At 42.0% G+C, this 17,802-nt stretch overlaps 1 protein-coding gene across 3 annotated transcripts in view; it reads right to left on the bottom strand.

Moving 5' to 3' along the window:
- samd12 (sterile alpha motif domain containing 12) overlaps positions 1-17,802 on the bottom strand; it is a 106,862-nt gene that overhangs the window by 74,892 nt on the left and 14,168 nt on the right. For all 3 annotated transcript variants that reach the window (XM_085791233.1, XM_085791232.1, XM_085791231.1), the window contains exons 2-3: positions 11,193-11,401; positions 1,744-1,873 (exon numbers count right to left, since the gene is read on the bottom strand). In XM_085791233.1, the coding sequence (XP_085647359.1) occupies positions 1,744-1,873; positions 11,193-11,401 (339 nt within the window). The remainder of the gene's footprint in view (positions 1-1,743; positions 1,874-11,192; positions 11,402-17,802) is intronic.

Here is a 17,802-nt window from a genome sequence, read left to right as displayed (position 1 = left end):
TCCACAACAATATTCCATTCATCATTTGTTCCCCTGCTTGTTTATTCTAATACGGTGCAGGAACAGAAAAAAAATATATCTGCATAATATTTCAAAGATTGATTGGGATGCAAATTGCCTTGTGAGCCCAATTGGTGTGGCTTGGCCTGTTTTAATTGGGTTCTGTTAATTAATGCTCGATGCGAAGACAAACTGAATTACTTGCAGGTTTTGTGCATGTCATTATCTCCTAATTGTGCCAGTAGGAAAGCATGTGTGCTGGGTACAGTATGCGCATGAGTGTGCATGCATCATTTGGTTAACCCTTTCGTCTCTTGTCTGACCCCGTGGAAAAAAAAAACATCACACCTTCATAACAAACACAGGTCATTAAGTTAATACACCATTAGGAAGCTGAGTTCTAATGTTTTAATCACCGAAAGACTAATAAGAGAAAATGTAATTTATTTACAGACCATAACTGAATGCATTAGGCTTGTCAGGAACACTGAGGCATTTCATCTTAAAGTTAGATTAATTCTCTTTAATTAGATATGGACCTCAAGAGAAATTTCTACCAACTGAATGACTGGATGACCGCACTTGACTTGATATCTCTTTTATGCGATAACAAACACTGCAGAGATACGATAAGAGAAGTGTCTTCAGTTGCAGCCTTTGCAAGTCCTTTTTAATTCTGCACATAAGACTCAGTTTAATAAATGGCAATGGAAAAATAGGCTACAGCTCGTGTTTCACACAGCAGCAACTTGTTCTGTACCATGAATGAAAAGAAAAACAAAAATCAAATCTTCCAAAGTGGCTCGACTCGAAAATAGGTCCACAATGTAGCAGGGGTTCAGTGAGCGTGCAATGAACTGTGGATTATCTCTTGGACCTCTGCGCCGCTGATGAGATATGTGTGCAACTTGAACTGCAGAGCAGCAAGATTCATATTTTCAGGCCATTAAACAGAGGATGCTAAATCTCAAAACCCACCATGCAAACATCAGTCAAAGAGCATCAAAGGGTAAAATGGGACCATGAGTCATTATAATCATTCACTCATCAGGGCCGCCAAGCAATTCATTCTGCCAGCCAGTCACCGAGTCGAGGAGATCCTCGGCAGCAACAAATAAACATATTAATGTGATCGGTCGTGCTCCGAGAGGAAGAGTGCACGGCAATTAATGGTCGTCTGTTGCTATGCGGACCAGAGTGTCATTAGCGCCGGGGTGACCTTGAGGAGCCTCGTTAGAGAAGTGATTGACAGTGGCAACTGTTGTCAGTGGCGATGCCCACGGTGGGGAGGGAGGCGATGGACAGACGGGTAGGCCGGGTGGCACGACTGCAGGGGGCAGACAGTGGGTGCACGCTGCACCTGGGATGTTATGAATGAGATCAAGACAAGAGATGGCAAATGTGCTGCTGTGCTGCTCTAAACGTTCACTGTAAACTGAAAAAAAAGTTGTTGATGCTGCACCAATGGCACCAACAGAAACTCTTCTAAAATGACTCATGATGAAGCAAATATCTCGACTTGGTATCACAGACACTTCATCGTGAGTAGCGTTGGAAAAATGTATATAAGCAATTAAAGAAATAAAATAAGCATCACCCTGTGATCACCTCACCTCACCTCACCTCACAGTAGCTACAGAACCAAAAACAGGTCTGCTGGGCGGTAACAGTGCAGGTCAGACTGTGTGGCACTGCAGAATCCATTACACACAGCACAGGTAGGAGCAGGGTGACAAACAGTACCTGTGATATCGTGCTGTTTGAAGGAGTCGCTGTAGATCTGGTGCTGATTGGGACAGTGTTTCTTCAGCCACTTGCACACGTCCTGTTGGGTCCAGAGGGCCACTGGCTTGGACAGCTTCACATACCCCGGCTGTTGAACACACACACACACAATGACAGATACATTTTAGAAACCACTGCCGGTTCTGTTTGCAGAGCCTTTATGTGCATCTATTAGTCAAAACATTGTGGCTGCAAGACCACTCTCACAATTTGATTTACAAGCGGCAGTAACTGTCTAATAAAATACTGTTGCCTGTTGTTTGCCACTGATTGGCCTTCGTGCAATCATGTGACATATTTATGGAGCTGAATCCGTCATAAAATATTTACTTGCTGCTGTGTGACATTTTCCCTCATGGATCAATAAAGTATTCATCTTTTAAAGTAAAAAGAAGACACATAACTCCAGGAGGGTCAATAAAGAGACACTCTGGTGTACAACTGTATTAATCCCTGAATGCAGAGTTAACCCCAAGCTCGCACTTTGCGGTTCCATTGATTACAATCGGTCACAGCCTCCGATAAGAAATGTAAACATTGAACCCCTGACCCACATTCTCAAATCCCTCTGACAAGAAGAGAGAGGCTGTTACTCCCTATAATTCAGCTCTGAATGGAAAAGGGAGGAGGACAAAAGACAAGTATGGACCCAGAACCAGATGGCTGGAAAGATGTGGACAATATGTGAAAACTTGGCCCAGTTCTAAAATTTGTCAGGGCGACAATTTGGGGTTTTTAATCTACCCAGTGTCTGCCCCGCATTAAAGTATCACAGGAAGCCTTCAGTATGAATGAATCAGGTTTTGTTTACAGTTAGTTTATCTCCCTAAAATGCATTGTAAATATACTTAAGATTTGACAAATGTATCAGCAAAGTCCACTTATTAGCAGATAGACACTTGTAGCTAATAGCTAATAGCTAATCGCTACCAGTACATTTTTTTCCACAATCATTTTAAAGTAGAACAAAACAACTATGGGACCTGCTGACATTTTTATAGGTGATTCTTCAATTGCTGACACTTTTGACCTTTGAAATCTTGAAAAACAATAATTTTCTTTTAGCATAGTTTTTATCCTAATATTGTCAGCCAACGTTGTGATGGTAATGACAATTTTTACTTTTTGGAGTAAATCTTAGTTAAGTTTTAGACTTGCTGGTATAACTCAGAAACATCATCATGGTGCCGCCAAAAAAAAAAAAAAGTCAGGTGACTTTAAGGTCACCAGGGTTTAATCTTCAAGAATGTCTGTGCAGAATTTCATAGTAATCTCAACAACCGTCATTATAAATCTGGACCACAGTGATGGACCAAATAACCCCACTACAGCATCCACAGAGCCACACCTGTCTGCATTACTGCTCTCTGCAGATGGCAGTAGAGGGACAGATATTAACGATACACAAGGCGGCTGATCCAAACTTTGATCTGTTAAAACTCTGCTAATGTAGTTGTAATCTAATCTCAATCTAATCTACAGTAATCTGAGGGGAGTGACGCTCTCTCAACCGAACCACATCCAACAAGCTGGCTCCATTGGAATGCATGGGGCAGCACACACCTCCACTCACATGCACACATGTGTATTGCACTGTACTCTGGGCGAAAGATGCCATTCTGGTTTAAATACTTCAATAGCAGGCAGGCCGATGGGCTACCAAAGGGACGCTCTTGAAAGTGCTGGCAGTGGTTTTTGATTTTGATTGAGGGGCTACTAAAATTACAAACACAGAGAGAGGTGATTAAAATTTCACATCCACTCCCCTCCACTTCAGCCTGCTCTCCGGCTGCGGTGTGGTGTGGCATAGCAATAGAAGCCCCTCTCTTCTCCCACCCCAAAGAAGGCAGAATAACAGGTACTGGCAGCATTTCCTCTGTTTGCCTTCTCGCTCCCTCCCTCCCCCATCTCTCATCTCTCCCCCATATTCAATCTCGCTCTGTTCCTGTCAGATCTATCACATTGTCTTTCTCACTTCCTCTCCCCACATATTGTGGCTCTCATCTCGCCCATCTCCCTCTGTCTCCCTCTCACCTGTTTCTTATTATATGGTACTACCTCACTCTCTCCTTCTCCGTGCCTTTCCGCCGCTCCTTCCCACTCACTCTATATCCAGCATCCTAGAGAGACAGAGGAATTGGGGAGGGGCTCTGTTTGACTTGCAGGTAGGCGAGGTGACAGACAGTCACAGCAAGCAGGTACAGGCAGGTGGACGGGTATAGGTGAGGCCACTGGTCATGATGCAGTTTGCTTGGCAGCCTGCGTGGATAGATGCTAAACCCACATGGAGGGGAGGGAGTGTCGTAGCAGGAAGAAACCACATTAACCATTAAACACAGTTCGACTCAATGCTAATTAACCCCGACTAGGAGCCTGGGGCGACATGGAGAAAGAGTGAGGGACAGAGTGGAGAGAAGAGGGGGAGGAGTGTGTGCACCGAGGGCATGTGAGATAGGACAGTCTAGGAGAGTAGAAGCAGTAGGAGAGAGAGAGAGAGAGAGGAGAGTGGAGGATTCTGGGAGTGTGAAGGGTGGCTGGATTGACAGATGAGACAGAGGAATAAAGAAGGAGATTAGAAAAAAAAGCTACAGCTACAGAGTGGACTCGGCTGAGTTCCACACAGGAGACTCCCTCATTTTCCATGAACCCATTTGTGAGTCAATGGCCATCTGTGTTTTACATTCTGCACTGATTTAGCCCATAGCAGTGTTCCTGGAGGCCGGTACAATAGGTGAGCTGGTGCCTTCCCGCCCGCCTGCCAGGCTGCAGAGCCAAAGGGTGGAGCGAAAAACAGCCGAGAGAAGAAAACAGGAGTACAATCATGCTCAAAGAGCTGTGTTCAAGAGACTGTGGGCCAATTAGAGATTTGAGTGACAGCGCAGGGGTGAGAGGAGAAGCCTGCTTTATTTCTAAGTGGAATACATCTGGGAACCGGCACACATACACACACATGCGCACACACACACACACTACAGTACATATACACACCCACATGTGCAGCCCAGGCATGCCAACACCTACACTGGAAAAAAAAAAAATGAATGCAATGTATACACACACATGCAGCACAATCACACCCACACACATTCATCCATTTGCCATATGTGCCAACATACAGTCAGTGCTGCGCTGTCCTTGGCTTTAATTGATATTTGAAAGCCCAGTACAGCTCCCAGTCAGTATTCTTCACGTTACCTTAGCAACAGAGCAAGGACAACCTCAAAAATTAAAAGACAAAGAATAAAGCCTTTGGGGGAAAACACACACACACACAACCCTAACGTGAACCAGAGTCTGAAATAAACATGCGCACATTAACGGCCACAGTGGAAAACTATTACATACATAATGAAGCATGTAATTGCACCAACACTGATAAGCATTTAAAGATCCAATATGAATGTGCCGAGCTAAATTAATCAAGAGGCAATAACGTGGCCTCTTTTGTGAAGACGGTGTTGGAAAGGAAAAGGAGCTGGGGATTAAAAGCACTGAAAAGCATTCCAGACACAAAGCCATGTGTCCGAGAGAGTGAGTTTGGCAGCGGCGTAGCGTACAGCATGTCGTTTCTGAGCAGAACTGCAACCCCCTCGTGTTATGATTTTCATTCTGTTAGGCTGATTGTCGGGTCAAGTAGCTCCACACTCAATTAAAAATGTTAACTGCAGCAGCAATTAGCACATATAATGACATTGTTTTATCAATAATCGACTGTACTTGGAATTAAACTGGCCACAAAGACCTCATAATGCCAAATAGATTTCAGAGTTTTTCAGAGTTTTGATTACGTCCCAGAAAAGAAAAGAAAAACAACCCCAAACTACAATTGAACTCTGTATATTCCCCAAGGCAATAGAAGTGGGCAGAGTTCATTTAATGTGCAAATGTGTACAAGGGCAAAATATTCAATAGCTATCTGACAGCACAAGAGCTGCAGCTTTTTGCAGAACCATTACGGCTGTCGAGCAGCCTTCATTAGGGGGAATATTGTTTGTTGGATAAAACATGGCTCTGTTCAAATCAAAACAATCCCATTTCATTGTACAACCAGCTTAGAAAAAAAAAGGAGACAAGAATAGGAGATGTCACAATGTAGAGTGCACTGGAAAAAATGGGGGATAAGTTCATTTCCTACATATATAAGTTCATTCTATTTCTAAGACTAGAGGTTTAATATAACTGTTAACTAGTATAACAAGACATGACAGGTGAGCATGTTACAGCCTGGTATTAAAAGTAACATGGTGAACTTTTAATTAGCGCCTATTTTTCGAATTTCCTCGTTCGTCATTTTCCGACCACATCAGCCAAAAGGAAATGTTATTTTTCAGGAAATCTAATCAACAAGCTGGAAAAAAGGAGAAGGTTTCCAAAAACCAGAGGATGCAAAAAAATGCAACAAGTCCTCCAACCTCAACGACCGCAAGGGTTAGGGTGAAAATGGTGAAAATGGTGACCTTTCATCCATTTCAAACTGGAAATGAACAGCAGCCTCCTGTGTCGACATCCTGTGGTCTGTCGAGCCGTCCATCAGAGTTCAACCATAAAACCCATCAGTATGAGAGACTATTGAAGCCACACTGTGATTATGTAGCTAAATATCAGGAGATCTTCAATGTATCCACTTCAACAAACAATTCTGACTTTATATCTGCTTGCAGTGATTTATAGCGTGTTAAAAACCTTCTATACCGATTTAATCCAATTTGTATCAATAATGTTTTCTATCTATATACCGTTAAAAAAAAACATAACATAACAGTGAGTTTGTGCATCCAGGAAATAAACTGCTCAGGTCATGTGACAATTTACAGTTAAAAAGTGGCACCACACATAATTGATCTCATATCAATATTTGCTGAAATACAATTGAATTTTTTTTTTCCAGACACTGCTGTGACTGTTGGATTAAACAAGTTAAATGTTCACACACTCATGGGTTTATCAGGCCCACTGAGCTAACACTAATGCAGTCTAACACAGCAGGTACTGTATTGCATAACACTGACAGGTTTACATCCGTCAGCGTAGGTTAAATAACAGAAACACCTCTCTGTATGATGCTGTGCAGTTCAACAGCATCACTCTGAACAACAACAGAGCATTATAACTAGACCTGCTGTATTTGACTGCAATAGTTTTTATTTTTAACGGGAGCTTTTTTTTTTTTCTTTTTTTTTTTTTACAAATGTTAAACAACAGAAGCTAAAACATAGTTTAACCACCGTGTGTGCTGTTAAGTTTTGACTTGTCAATATGCAAGTGTAAAGCATTGCATCAAAATTCAATCCTGATTCAGCCCCTTTTTTCCCATTCATTTTAAGAGAACCAGAGAAAATCCAAGGTTGCATTAGACTGTGTTTTTTTTTCCTCCTATATTGAACCTGTTTATGTTAACACCAGTGACATTCACTGTTACGTAGCGCCCTCTAGTGTCACAACTAATCACTACCACTGCCACTTTTGATTGTGACTGGGCAGAAAAGCAGTGAGAGGGGGAGGGCCACTGCCATTAGTGTCATATTGACTGAGTGAATGGCTGTTTGAGACACGGAGCCCTGTGTCGTCTGCCCTATCTCCACTGCACAGCTAATTAACAGCTCTGGCATGCTCTCCCTCACTTTCTTTTCTCTCTGCCTCGCTCCATTTCTCTCAGCCAGAGCTGGCAGGAGATGAAAATTCCCTGTATTAATTAATCTGTTACATACAGGAGTGGGGATGAAACCGCGATATGTCTATGTGTGTGTGTGTGTGTGTGTGTGTGTGTGTGTGTGTGTGTATGGTCGGGGTGGAGTGGAGTGCAGTCCAGAGAGCTGTGGATGGCTGACAGAGAATAACACACTATGGTGGATAAATTAATAAGCCTTCATAAGGAGCCTCTGTTTGAAATTGGATTTACAGGCCGTGCCAACTTTGCTCAGGCACATCAAAGAAAGTAGACGAGACCTCTTCACAGTCCCCGACCTTGGGATTCGGCAGGGTCCATAAAGCATTGCAGGGCGTGTTAACACCAAACAAAATATATTCACCTTGGACTCGATATTGATTGTGACGGAGATGAGCTGATTTGCCACGGATGTTAGAGTCATCCACTGAGTCTAAATGGCTGTTTTATGCCTCATGTTTAATCTATGGCTAAGCCTTGGCTCAATTACAAATCCAGCCAGGCGCAGGAGTCAGCTTTAATTCAATATTTTAAAAATGAACACTAACTGCTGACGTGATGAACTGAAATGACCTACAGTGAATCTTTCCCACCGGTTGTCACCAAGGTCTGGGTTTTTATTAAATCTTCACATTTATTAAGAGATAATTGAGGGCTCATTGAAATGGGAACTTGCGCTGGAAATGAAAACCAGATCTCTATCTCAGTCAGCAATCCTGCCGAGATGTTGAGTTTCCCACCGGGAAGCTGAGGAAATTACAACAAAATTTAAGCATTAAGACTTTAGTTCACCAGATAACTCGTAATTTCATTTAAACTTTGACAACTTTATGCATTTTATTTGTACAGTTTTGGAGATTAACATGTCTCTCAAAGTAATTCAGCCGTTGTACTGGCACTAAGATCGATTCTCAGCCCACATTTCATCTACGTGGCTGTTGCCATTTCACAGACACTGGTTCATTTCATGCCAACCGGTGAAATATAATTTAATAAGAGTCTCAGTGTGGAAGATAAATTAATCTTTTCTTTTGTCTTTGTAATTTAGTTTGAACACTTTTACCCTCAGGCGTATACAATAAACAGTAAAACAAGCTGCTGCATGATTTAGAAAATGGCACAGGTACAAATTATGTGTACAGAGTTTTTTCGATCGATTCAATCAAATCTGAGGGATTCATTTTTAAGTTCTATCCAAATTGCACCCTCATTCCCTTTCACCGATATATATATATGATCACATTAGGGCAACTACACTGTGACTTCCATATCTTTCAATACTTAATTAAGATCAGATCCTCATATCATTCATAAATATCACCTGGACTGTGGCTGTATTGGATGAGAGAATATTGCTGTTCCATGCAATTATAGTCTTTATGTACTTGATCTATTGAGTTTCTCTCCATAGAGAGAAAATCTCACTCTCAACAGCGATCCACCTGACACACAACACTGAGGCTGAAAGCCAATACGCTACCTCCTACAGGTTTCCATTACAATTCAGACTTAGATTCTGCTTCAAACAGAATAATACCGGGGCGGTGCGTGGCGCAGTGGGTAGAGCGGCCGCCCCATGTAGAGGCTACAGTCCTCGCCGCAGGCGTCCCCGGTTCGAATCCCGCGTCGGGCAGACCTTTCCTGCGTGTCATTCCCCCTCTCTCTGCCTCCCCATTTCCTGTCTATCTCTACTGTCATCACTATCAAATAAAGGTAAAAAGCCGAAAAATATACTAAAAAAAAAAAAAAAAAAAAAACAGAATAATACTGAGATAGAGACCTACACGATGATTCCCACAGAAACCACACAGCACTGATGGCTTGTTACAGATACCGCCACCTCACAATCACCACATATTAACTTATAGGTTCTGCACAATCCAGACAGAGCAGAGCAGCTCCACTATCTGTAATTGTGTGATTGTATTGTAAATGTGTGCGTCTGCACTAATTGAACTCGGAGCTGGTTTGCTCTTTTTCAAAAGCTAAGGATCCAGGGTTTTCCACAGAGGACTGTGTCTCACTCATAGTGCTTCCATCTTGCATTGATTGACAGCTGATTACCACAGATTTTTACAGAGAGCATACCAGAGTGTGTGCGTCAGGAGCCATCACTCCCGTCTCCTCCCACTGTCCCAACCATGGGTCTATTTCTGGAGAGGAAGTGAGAAATTTATTCTGTGTTGCCGTTGATGGCGCCTTTGATCTATTATCAGAAACGCTGAGAAAGATTTGAGTCGCAGCCCGAAACAACAGCTCGTCTTTCCTTGTTTATTTCCTGTTAAACTCTCTCTTGAAACTCAAGAGCAAGATGTGCACAACAACTTAGGGGATTATGGTTTTTAAGTGGGTGGTTGATTTGCTTTGAAAGAGAAAAGCAGTGCAAGGATGTTTTTGTAGACATATCATAATTTGACCATAAACACAATCAAATGAGTGCTCATTAAGGTAGTTATGAATGTGATGAAACCACCAAAGCATAACTTTTAAACACGACAAAGGGTTCATAGCCAGACCAGTGACTGTGCAAGGCTGCGCCAAATGTTAAGTTCAACATGCTACCATTCTAGCAATGACAAATGCTTTTCTTCTCAGCCACCCTAGTTAGCACGCTAACATATGAACATGTGGGACTAGGGTGTCCACTTTTCACGTCCTGTCCGGGCCCTGTTGATGCTCACTTGGTATAGATCGCGCACAAAGTCTGAGTTTTAACAGGTTCAAGATCAGCCAGACTTTTCTTATAGGTTGCCTTTCCAATACAATAGTGTTTCTATCATAATTTCATTCCAGAGGGCTTATTTCATTTTATTTTAGTTTTTCGTTTTTCTACCGTTAATAAACACTGGGAATTCTAATTCTAGACAGATATTTTGTTGTAGCCTACAGCTGAATTTTCTATTCATACAGAAGAAGCTTACAGGAGGCATCTTTGTGTAAAGTTTGGCTCTGGGTTTGAACTGCAGACCTGGAGTTGGCATGTTCTCCTTCTGCGGACAAGCATATCAGGTTGAGCAGCCACTCTGAACTGCTCACGGGTGTGACTGTATGAGGTTGAATGTTTGCAACTTGCCCAAAGTGAAACTAACCAGCAAAAGATGACAGAGTACAAATATAAAGCAGCATTTAAGGTCTGAAACAGGCAGATATTTCTCTGTGGACTAAACGTAGAGCTGATAGGAACTTTAAGTTGTCAGTTGGTCAGAAACAGGACACTAACTGTTTACCATTAGTGTATTTTCATTATTGATTACAGCCTGTTCTGCTGCCCCCTTGTGGCCCCCCAAAAAAGATTGAAAATCTAGACCGCAGATACTAAAATCAGGTTATTCCAAAAGGTTGTTCACTGTTTGTCTTGAGACTTGTGGTTTACATTGCTCAAATTAGACAGATACTAATATAAGTCATAATCTAGTTTTTGGTAACCTGCTACACAGTTTAAAAATGACATCTAGTTAACTAGTGTCTGTTTAACTATTTAACCTACCTGTACAACTCATAGCATTCAGTGTAACATTTATTAGATTCAGTTCTTCATTTAGTGTCCCAAAGTATCACAACAGACACTATGGCAGAGGGAGACTGAGTTGGATACTTTTCATGGGAATCGATTTTCCACCAGGATTATATATTTTTTAATATACTCTGAAATATATAGAGGATGCTAATATAATCGATGAAAAATGTAACTCGTATGTGACAACACATCTAACATACAGGGCGCTTGTGGACCAGCTCTTACCCGTGTCAGCTCAGACTCGGAGACCGAGCGGTGCGGTGGGGAGCGGCGCTGGTACATGGGGGGGCTGACATCCTGGTAGGTGGGGCTGTCGTCGTCCAGCAGCACAGCCCCAGCGTCCACAGACTCCTCCTCTTCCTCCAGCTGTGATGTCACGTCCTCCGGGCACATCTGGTGGTCGATGCCATTCTGGCTCAAGTTGCAGTGAACAGCTGTGTTGGAAAGAAGGCGGCGAGGAGTAATAAATTAGTATTTAGTAAGTATCAATTACAAATTTACATCAAATTCTAACCACTCAGGATGTATTTATGTTTATTTACATGTGAAAATGCTTCAATAAAAAATGCTTTTTAGCAGATGTGGCCTCCAGAATAGCTCTATATCATCTGATTAATGTTCCCCCTGTAAATCATCTCTTATTCAACATGCTTTGTAATTTCATGTTGCTTGTACCACTGATGAAATTTCTATATTTGAGCAATGCATGTTCAATCACCATTCTTCTTCACACTCACTGCTCAACTAAAAAGTTTCCACCAGGTGGCAGCAAATCATGACACATGCTAGGTGAGGTGCCATGAAGAAAGCTGTGTCTGGATTCACCACTACATACCAGCACAATGTGTAATAAAGAAAAACATTCCTGAGAACTCATTATTTCCTGGTGTTGTTTGGTGGCTCAATATATTAAGGATCAGTAGTCATATAAACAACACACCCTGGCTCAGTGTAAAATTGGTGTAGATATTACTGAGAAACTGACATTTGACATTACTTCCTCCTATTTTTGACTATCCAAGATATTTCTGGAGCCGTCTCATCACCATCCACTGGGGTGAGATGTTTCTCCCATGCGAGACAATGACGTCCCTGAAGGACTCAAACAAAAATCAAGAGAGTATTTTGTCAACTCATAAATAATTCAAAACTCAGATTGTCAAATCAAATACAGTGTGTTTGCATACTGTAGATTTCACTGAAATTTAATTTGCATTTAGTTTGAGCAAGTTTAAACTTTCACAACACAAAAGACTCAACACCTTTCTAACTGTGCCTTTACACTGATGAAGCTTTTCATGACCTTCATGAACTCAAAGGATGAGAACCTGCAGGACTGCATCACCAGGTTACACATCATCAGCCTGTAAAAAACACCTTTTTGGCAATGGTGAGACTGCCTGGGTCTTGATGAGAGATCAATATGTTAACGAGTATGAGTCTGTATGTAAAACTTTTCAAGAATTCAAAATGACAGGCTTAGAATTTACTGAACCAAATGACACTGTACCAATGTTAGGGAAGCAGGCAAAGCTGGCATCAGTTTTTTAACTACACACGACAAAGCCATTCCCTCCATGAAGCGATTATTTTTAGTTTTGTTTTTCCAAGAAGAGTCGGGCTAAGACACTATTTTAGTCTCATCAGGAAGTGATGCAGGCACAGAGGTGACAGCTCGCCTCGCAGTGAGCTGTGAGGTGTCACTAAATTGAGCCATTTGTCATCATGCAATCTGTCCACTTGTTCAAAAACACACCGCCGGCTCATTTATGTGGAATGGCATCACACCTGAAGGCTGCTTTGGTTTCTCCTGCAGCTGCTGATTCCAGGTCAGAGCAGCGTTTTTCAAAGGCTGCACTCTGTTATGTTTTCAAGTGCAGTCAGACTAGAACAAAACAGAGATAGGATCTAAAAGAAAAGCACATCCTCACATCATGTACGGATGAAGACACAGCATTAGTGGCCTGTGACAGAGCACTGTGAGTGAAGCTGAGCAGGATAGAAACACATGCTCATGTAGGCACTGGCAGTGACTCACATGAATGTGTTTGAACGTCCCTGATGTCAATGTCTTTTGCTGGTGAAGCGGCGAGCTCAGGAAAACAGCCAATTAGAGGCTTATTTCAAGCCACTGTCACCAAGCAATTACAACAACTATGACGCAGTTCAGAACAAATCGAAACACCACCAACACCAGGTACAACATCTGTGCCATCACCCGATATAACAGCGTCAGGAGTGTGACAGCTACTTTAGGGAGGTCCTGTCCTCCAGCATCAATGACAACAACATGCTGTACACGTGGAAAACAGTGGGAACTCGATGTGATTCAGTGAACGAAGACACATCCTCTTCTGTGACCTCAAACCACACACTCTTCGCAGATGTTACATTGCAAAGGTTTTCAGCCTCGGTTTTAACATGACAAGGTCAAAACCTGGTCATAGGCTATTTGCATTCTGTCTTAAGTCAGCCATTTTCAGCCTTTTATATGCCTGCCTCTCTCCGACTCTCCGTGCAGACGTATACATTAAGACATTAAGCCCATTAGGACTACATGTCAACCACCTGTCAAGTCATTTCCAAGCTGCCGCTCTGCTGCGAAAATCCCGATTTTACAACCATGATGTCTCCTGACAAAAAAAATCACTAAATACATAAATTTAAGACAACGGCTGTGCAGAAATTTTAGCTGTATATTTACTTGTGACAGACAGAGAGAGAGAGAGAGAGAGAGATAGGCCTGGGACGATAATAAATTTTGCTGGACGATATATTGTCCCACAAATTACTGACGATAAACGATATTATTGACACATTTTTTTGAGAACAAATTAACCACTAATATAATAATAATATTTCATAATAATGCAAGTAGACCCTTTTAAATGCAATAAACTTTTATTTCTCATGAGTATTTTTTTTTTAACCATTGTAATTGGAATGACAAGAACTTATATAGCTACTATCCTAAATAAATAAAATAAACAAAAAATAATAAACAGTGCAGCTCTTCTGTCCAATAACGTTATACACCTGAAGCTCCACTTTTCATTCAAACAAACTAATATGACTTCCACAGGTGTAAGATTTCATCAATCAAACCAGCCGGCGATAAACCTCTAAAAACCTGCTGATAAGTTTTAGTCGTTTGCTCCCCCAATGACGGAGGCTGACCGGCCCGTGAGCTGCTGCAGACGGCTGCAGACTGTGGGAAGCCCCGCTCCTCCTGCTCGCTGCTGCCACATTAGCTCCAAAAACGTCGGAGGAAATCTCCTAACAGGCGATATGTGGATAAACTGACCACAGACTGGGGATCTGAACGGTGACTTTCCCGCATGAAAAAATATTAAAACTTTAAAAATTGACGTGTTAACAGCGCGGCAGCAATGATTACGGTAAAATAGCTTTTAGCTGCTTAGCTTTACAGCTAGCGCTCATGGATGCTAGCGCTGCGCTGCCGGTTGCTGAGAAATGCATTCTGGGAAACAAAGATCCTGGATGACTGAAAAGAGGGTTCACTCCTTTCATTCTGCAAAACAAACGGCCCAGGTGCTGAGACCGATGCACAGAGTGAAGCCTCTTGTCATCCAGCCTGGTTGGAGGCCAGAGACCAAAACAAATATGTGCGCATGCACATGGCGATTTATCGAGGCCGGAAAAACTATCGAGTTCATTTTCATTTATCGTGCGATTAATTGATTTATTGATTATCGTCCCAGGCCTAGAGAGAGAGAAGCTCAATCATGTTTTGCAGGAAGCCCAACCTCACTCTTCTGTGGCAATACTGGGGATTCTCTTCTGAAGAAAGTAGCTAACAAACAAAGCTTATAATGTAGGTTGGCGGCTCTGCTTGTTTGCACGAAATCACTAAAAATAAGCAGCAAACGATAAGGGTACCTCCAACACTTGGATGGCTAAGCAATGGTGTAACTTGATCACTCAGTCAGTCAGTGACATTTGCATTTCTTGGGCTTGCCCCACTTTGTTTTCCTTGATTACTTTGTTGATGTACTGTATTTGTTTGAAGAGTTCAAACTGGTGATGAAGGGATTCATCAGCTTCTAATTTCACTGTAACTAATTGTCAAAAGGCCAGAGAGTCCCATACTATATGTACACTTCTGGGCTACTTGAACTTTATACTTTCAAAGGCAAGCACTGCATTTTTTTTATTCAGCTGTATGTATTTGACAGAGACAGTTAGTTTTTTGGATCAAGATTTTAATAATAAGCGGTGAAACAGGCGAGCCTGTTGGGTCAGAGTTGCGAGCAGTTCCATCAAAGAAAGATTTCCCCTCTGATCTTCTCAGAAGGTTTCAATTTAATTCTGTTGAAAGATCAAAGAGATACAGCTCTCCAATAATAAAAAAAATAGTGTATGTGGTGTAGTTACTGAAAAACTAGCTTCACCTTGACAGGTATAACCGTAAAGTGCTTCTTGTGAACAGATGCATTAGTAGAGACAATCTAACGCTGAAGTATAGGACCAGCCACGGGGGACGTACAGCTTCTGCACCAATACTACCTCAAGGCACTTTTGAAATATATGAGATTTTCTTTGTGTTATTATTTACAGAAGTGATGAAACCCTGGAGGTATTTAACATATCAAGGCTGTCTAACAAGATTAAATTGTACAAGGATGGACCACAGTTTTGCTATCACGAAGAATTATCCCAGACATGGCCGAGCTGCAGACCTGGCCCGCTCTGATCCCTGACGTGCCCAATTCAAATCACACAGAGAAAACACATGAGCGGCCCTTGTTTTAAACAAAGCCAACTTGAGATGCGTGGCACGAAGCATTGCTCCCTCTCACTGCCTCTTTATACCACTCTCTCTCTCTCTCTCTCTCTCTCACCCTCTCGCTCTCTCCCCTCCTCTCAGCTCATTCCCCTCGCCCCCCACCTTCGTCTCCCCACCCTGACTCAATTCATGACTGGTGTGCAACCACTCTGGAGGAGAAATGAATTATACATCCTTTGCTAAGAGCGGTGCAAAAATGGTACAAAACAGACTAAAGGGATAGAGGGAAAGAGGGATGGAGGGATGACATGATGACGAGCGGGGTTAGGGAAGAGGTGGCAACACAGCACACAGAGGAAGGACAGTTGCATTGCTCTCTATCCTTTACAGGGGGAAAAAGGGTGGGTCGACAGGGGGGCTTGGAAATAGAGATTTTTCTTTTTTTTCTTTTTTAAACGGCAACAGTTACTATAAATAGCACCATTACATTCATTCCTCCCTCCTCTCTGACATGCGCCATGGAGGCATCGTGGGGGGAAGAGAGATAGATGAGGATGTCTACTTCATTTCACTACGCTGCTTTTTTTTCTCAATGAGAACAGGGAGGAAATGAGGGGAGAAAATGAATGGGCCACACGTGGAAATGTTAAAGAATAGCGCCGTCCCTCCCTGCACAGACAAATGCATTCCTATTATTGAGATGAAGATTCATAGAGAATTGGATTAGTTTTACATAACTCTGTCTCTCTTAATTAGTCTACATGCTTCCAAACAAAAGGCCATTACCGACCAATTGAATTTGAAAAATACCAGCTGACAGGAAACACTGTGCACGTCTGCATGTGGAGGAGCAGGTAATCAGGATATTCAGCTTAATCACATTTGTCTTTTATCATCACACAGGGAGTGGAGGACCAGAGTGCTGCTGAAGTAAAGAAAAACCCTCAACGTCTCTGTTACCAATCTCTGAATCTTAACTTTGTGAGCTCTCACCAGCAGAATACTGAATAGGGAGCTGATGCCCTTTGTATTTTTATTTATTTGTTTGTTTTTTTGCTGACATTTTCAATGCTCTCTTTTTCAAAAGGAACCTGTTTGATCTGTTGGCCACTGAACACTCACAGAACTGAACAAAAAAAATAAAGCTGATTATTTTTGTCAGATTCTGTGATGTAAGTCAAACATTTTATAAGATTAAAAAGATAAAACAGATTAAATTCAAACAACATTTCTAATTTTCCTGATGCATGTCAAAGAAGCATGTTGCCTAATATCTGGACTATGTGATTTTGTTGGACAGTGTAACACCATGACGCTTCAATTATGACTGTATGTTGTTGAGACACACTACTTCGTTATATAAGACCAATTAGAAAATGCAGCTTCTGCAATTTTGAAAGCATTTGACCATGATATTCTCATTAAAGGCACCTCAGTGGAAGTTGGCAGCTGAGCACTTGATCCATTCAAGATTTATTCTGCTGGTTTGTGGATCCAAACAACAACCTTCTCATTATAAGAGCATTTATCTCACTTATCAACTGCCGCCACCTCAGCTATTACCCACACACCCATAATAACAGTGAATCTGCTGTGTCTGTCATGTTCATCATAATCCTGACAAACCGGAAGTAAGGCTGTTTTTTTTAATCATCCTACCCTACACCCTCACCCTACACATTCCACATTGCTTTGTGATTGATTGATGTTAATTGATTCAACACTGATCATATGAAATGCCGAGGAAAATAATAACATTAATACAATATCAGATCAGTAATATTGATGGACTTTAATGCCGCTTTCCCACTAAACTTAGCAGGTCAACACAGGTTTTTCAAACCCAGGCCAACCCGCTCACAATCGCATTTGGCTCCTTTCCCACTGGCCAAAAAACCCGGGTATGATCTCCAGCTGGTGAGCTGCATGGCCATTCCACCAGTGCAACAGAAAACAGCGTCTGTGGTGTCTTGCACGGTCCCTGTGACCTGGCGCTGAACTTCCTCTTCCCCACAGATCATGAGAAGCTCTCTTATCTCACCGTCTTGCCAGTGCCAGTGCATGTAATGCTATACATCATCACGTAAA

The sequence above is a fragment of the Trachurus japonicus genome, chromosome 11 (assembly GCF_045865225.1).
Source record: "Trachurus japonicus isolate A0001 chromosome 11, Traja_1.0".
Lineage (NCBI taxonomy): Eukaryota > Metazoa > Chordata > Actinopteri > Carangiformes > Carangidae > Trachurus > Trachurus japonicus.
The sequence above is the reverse complement of the archived record's forward strand: the minus strand, read 5'-3'. Positions and strand labels throughout refer to the sequence as shown.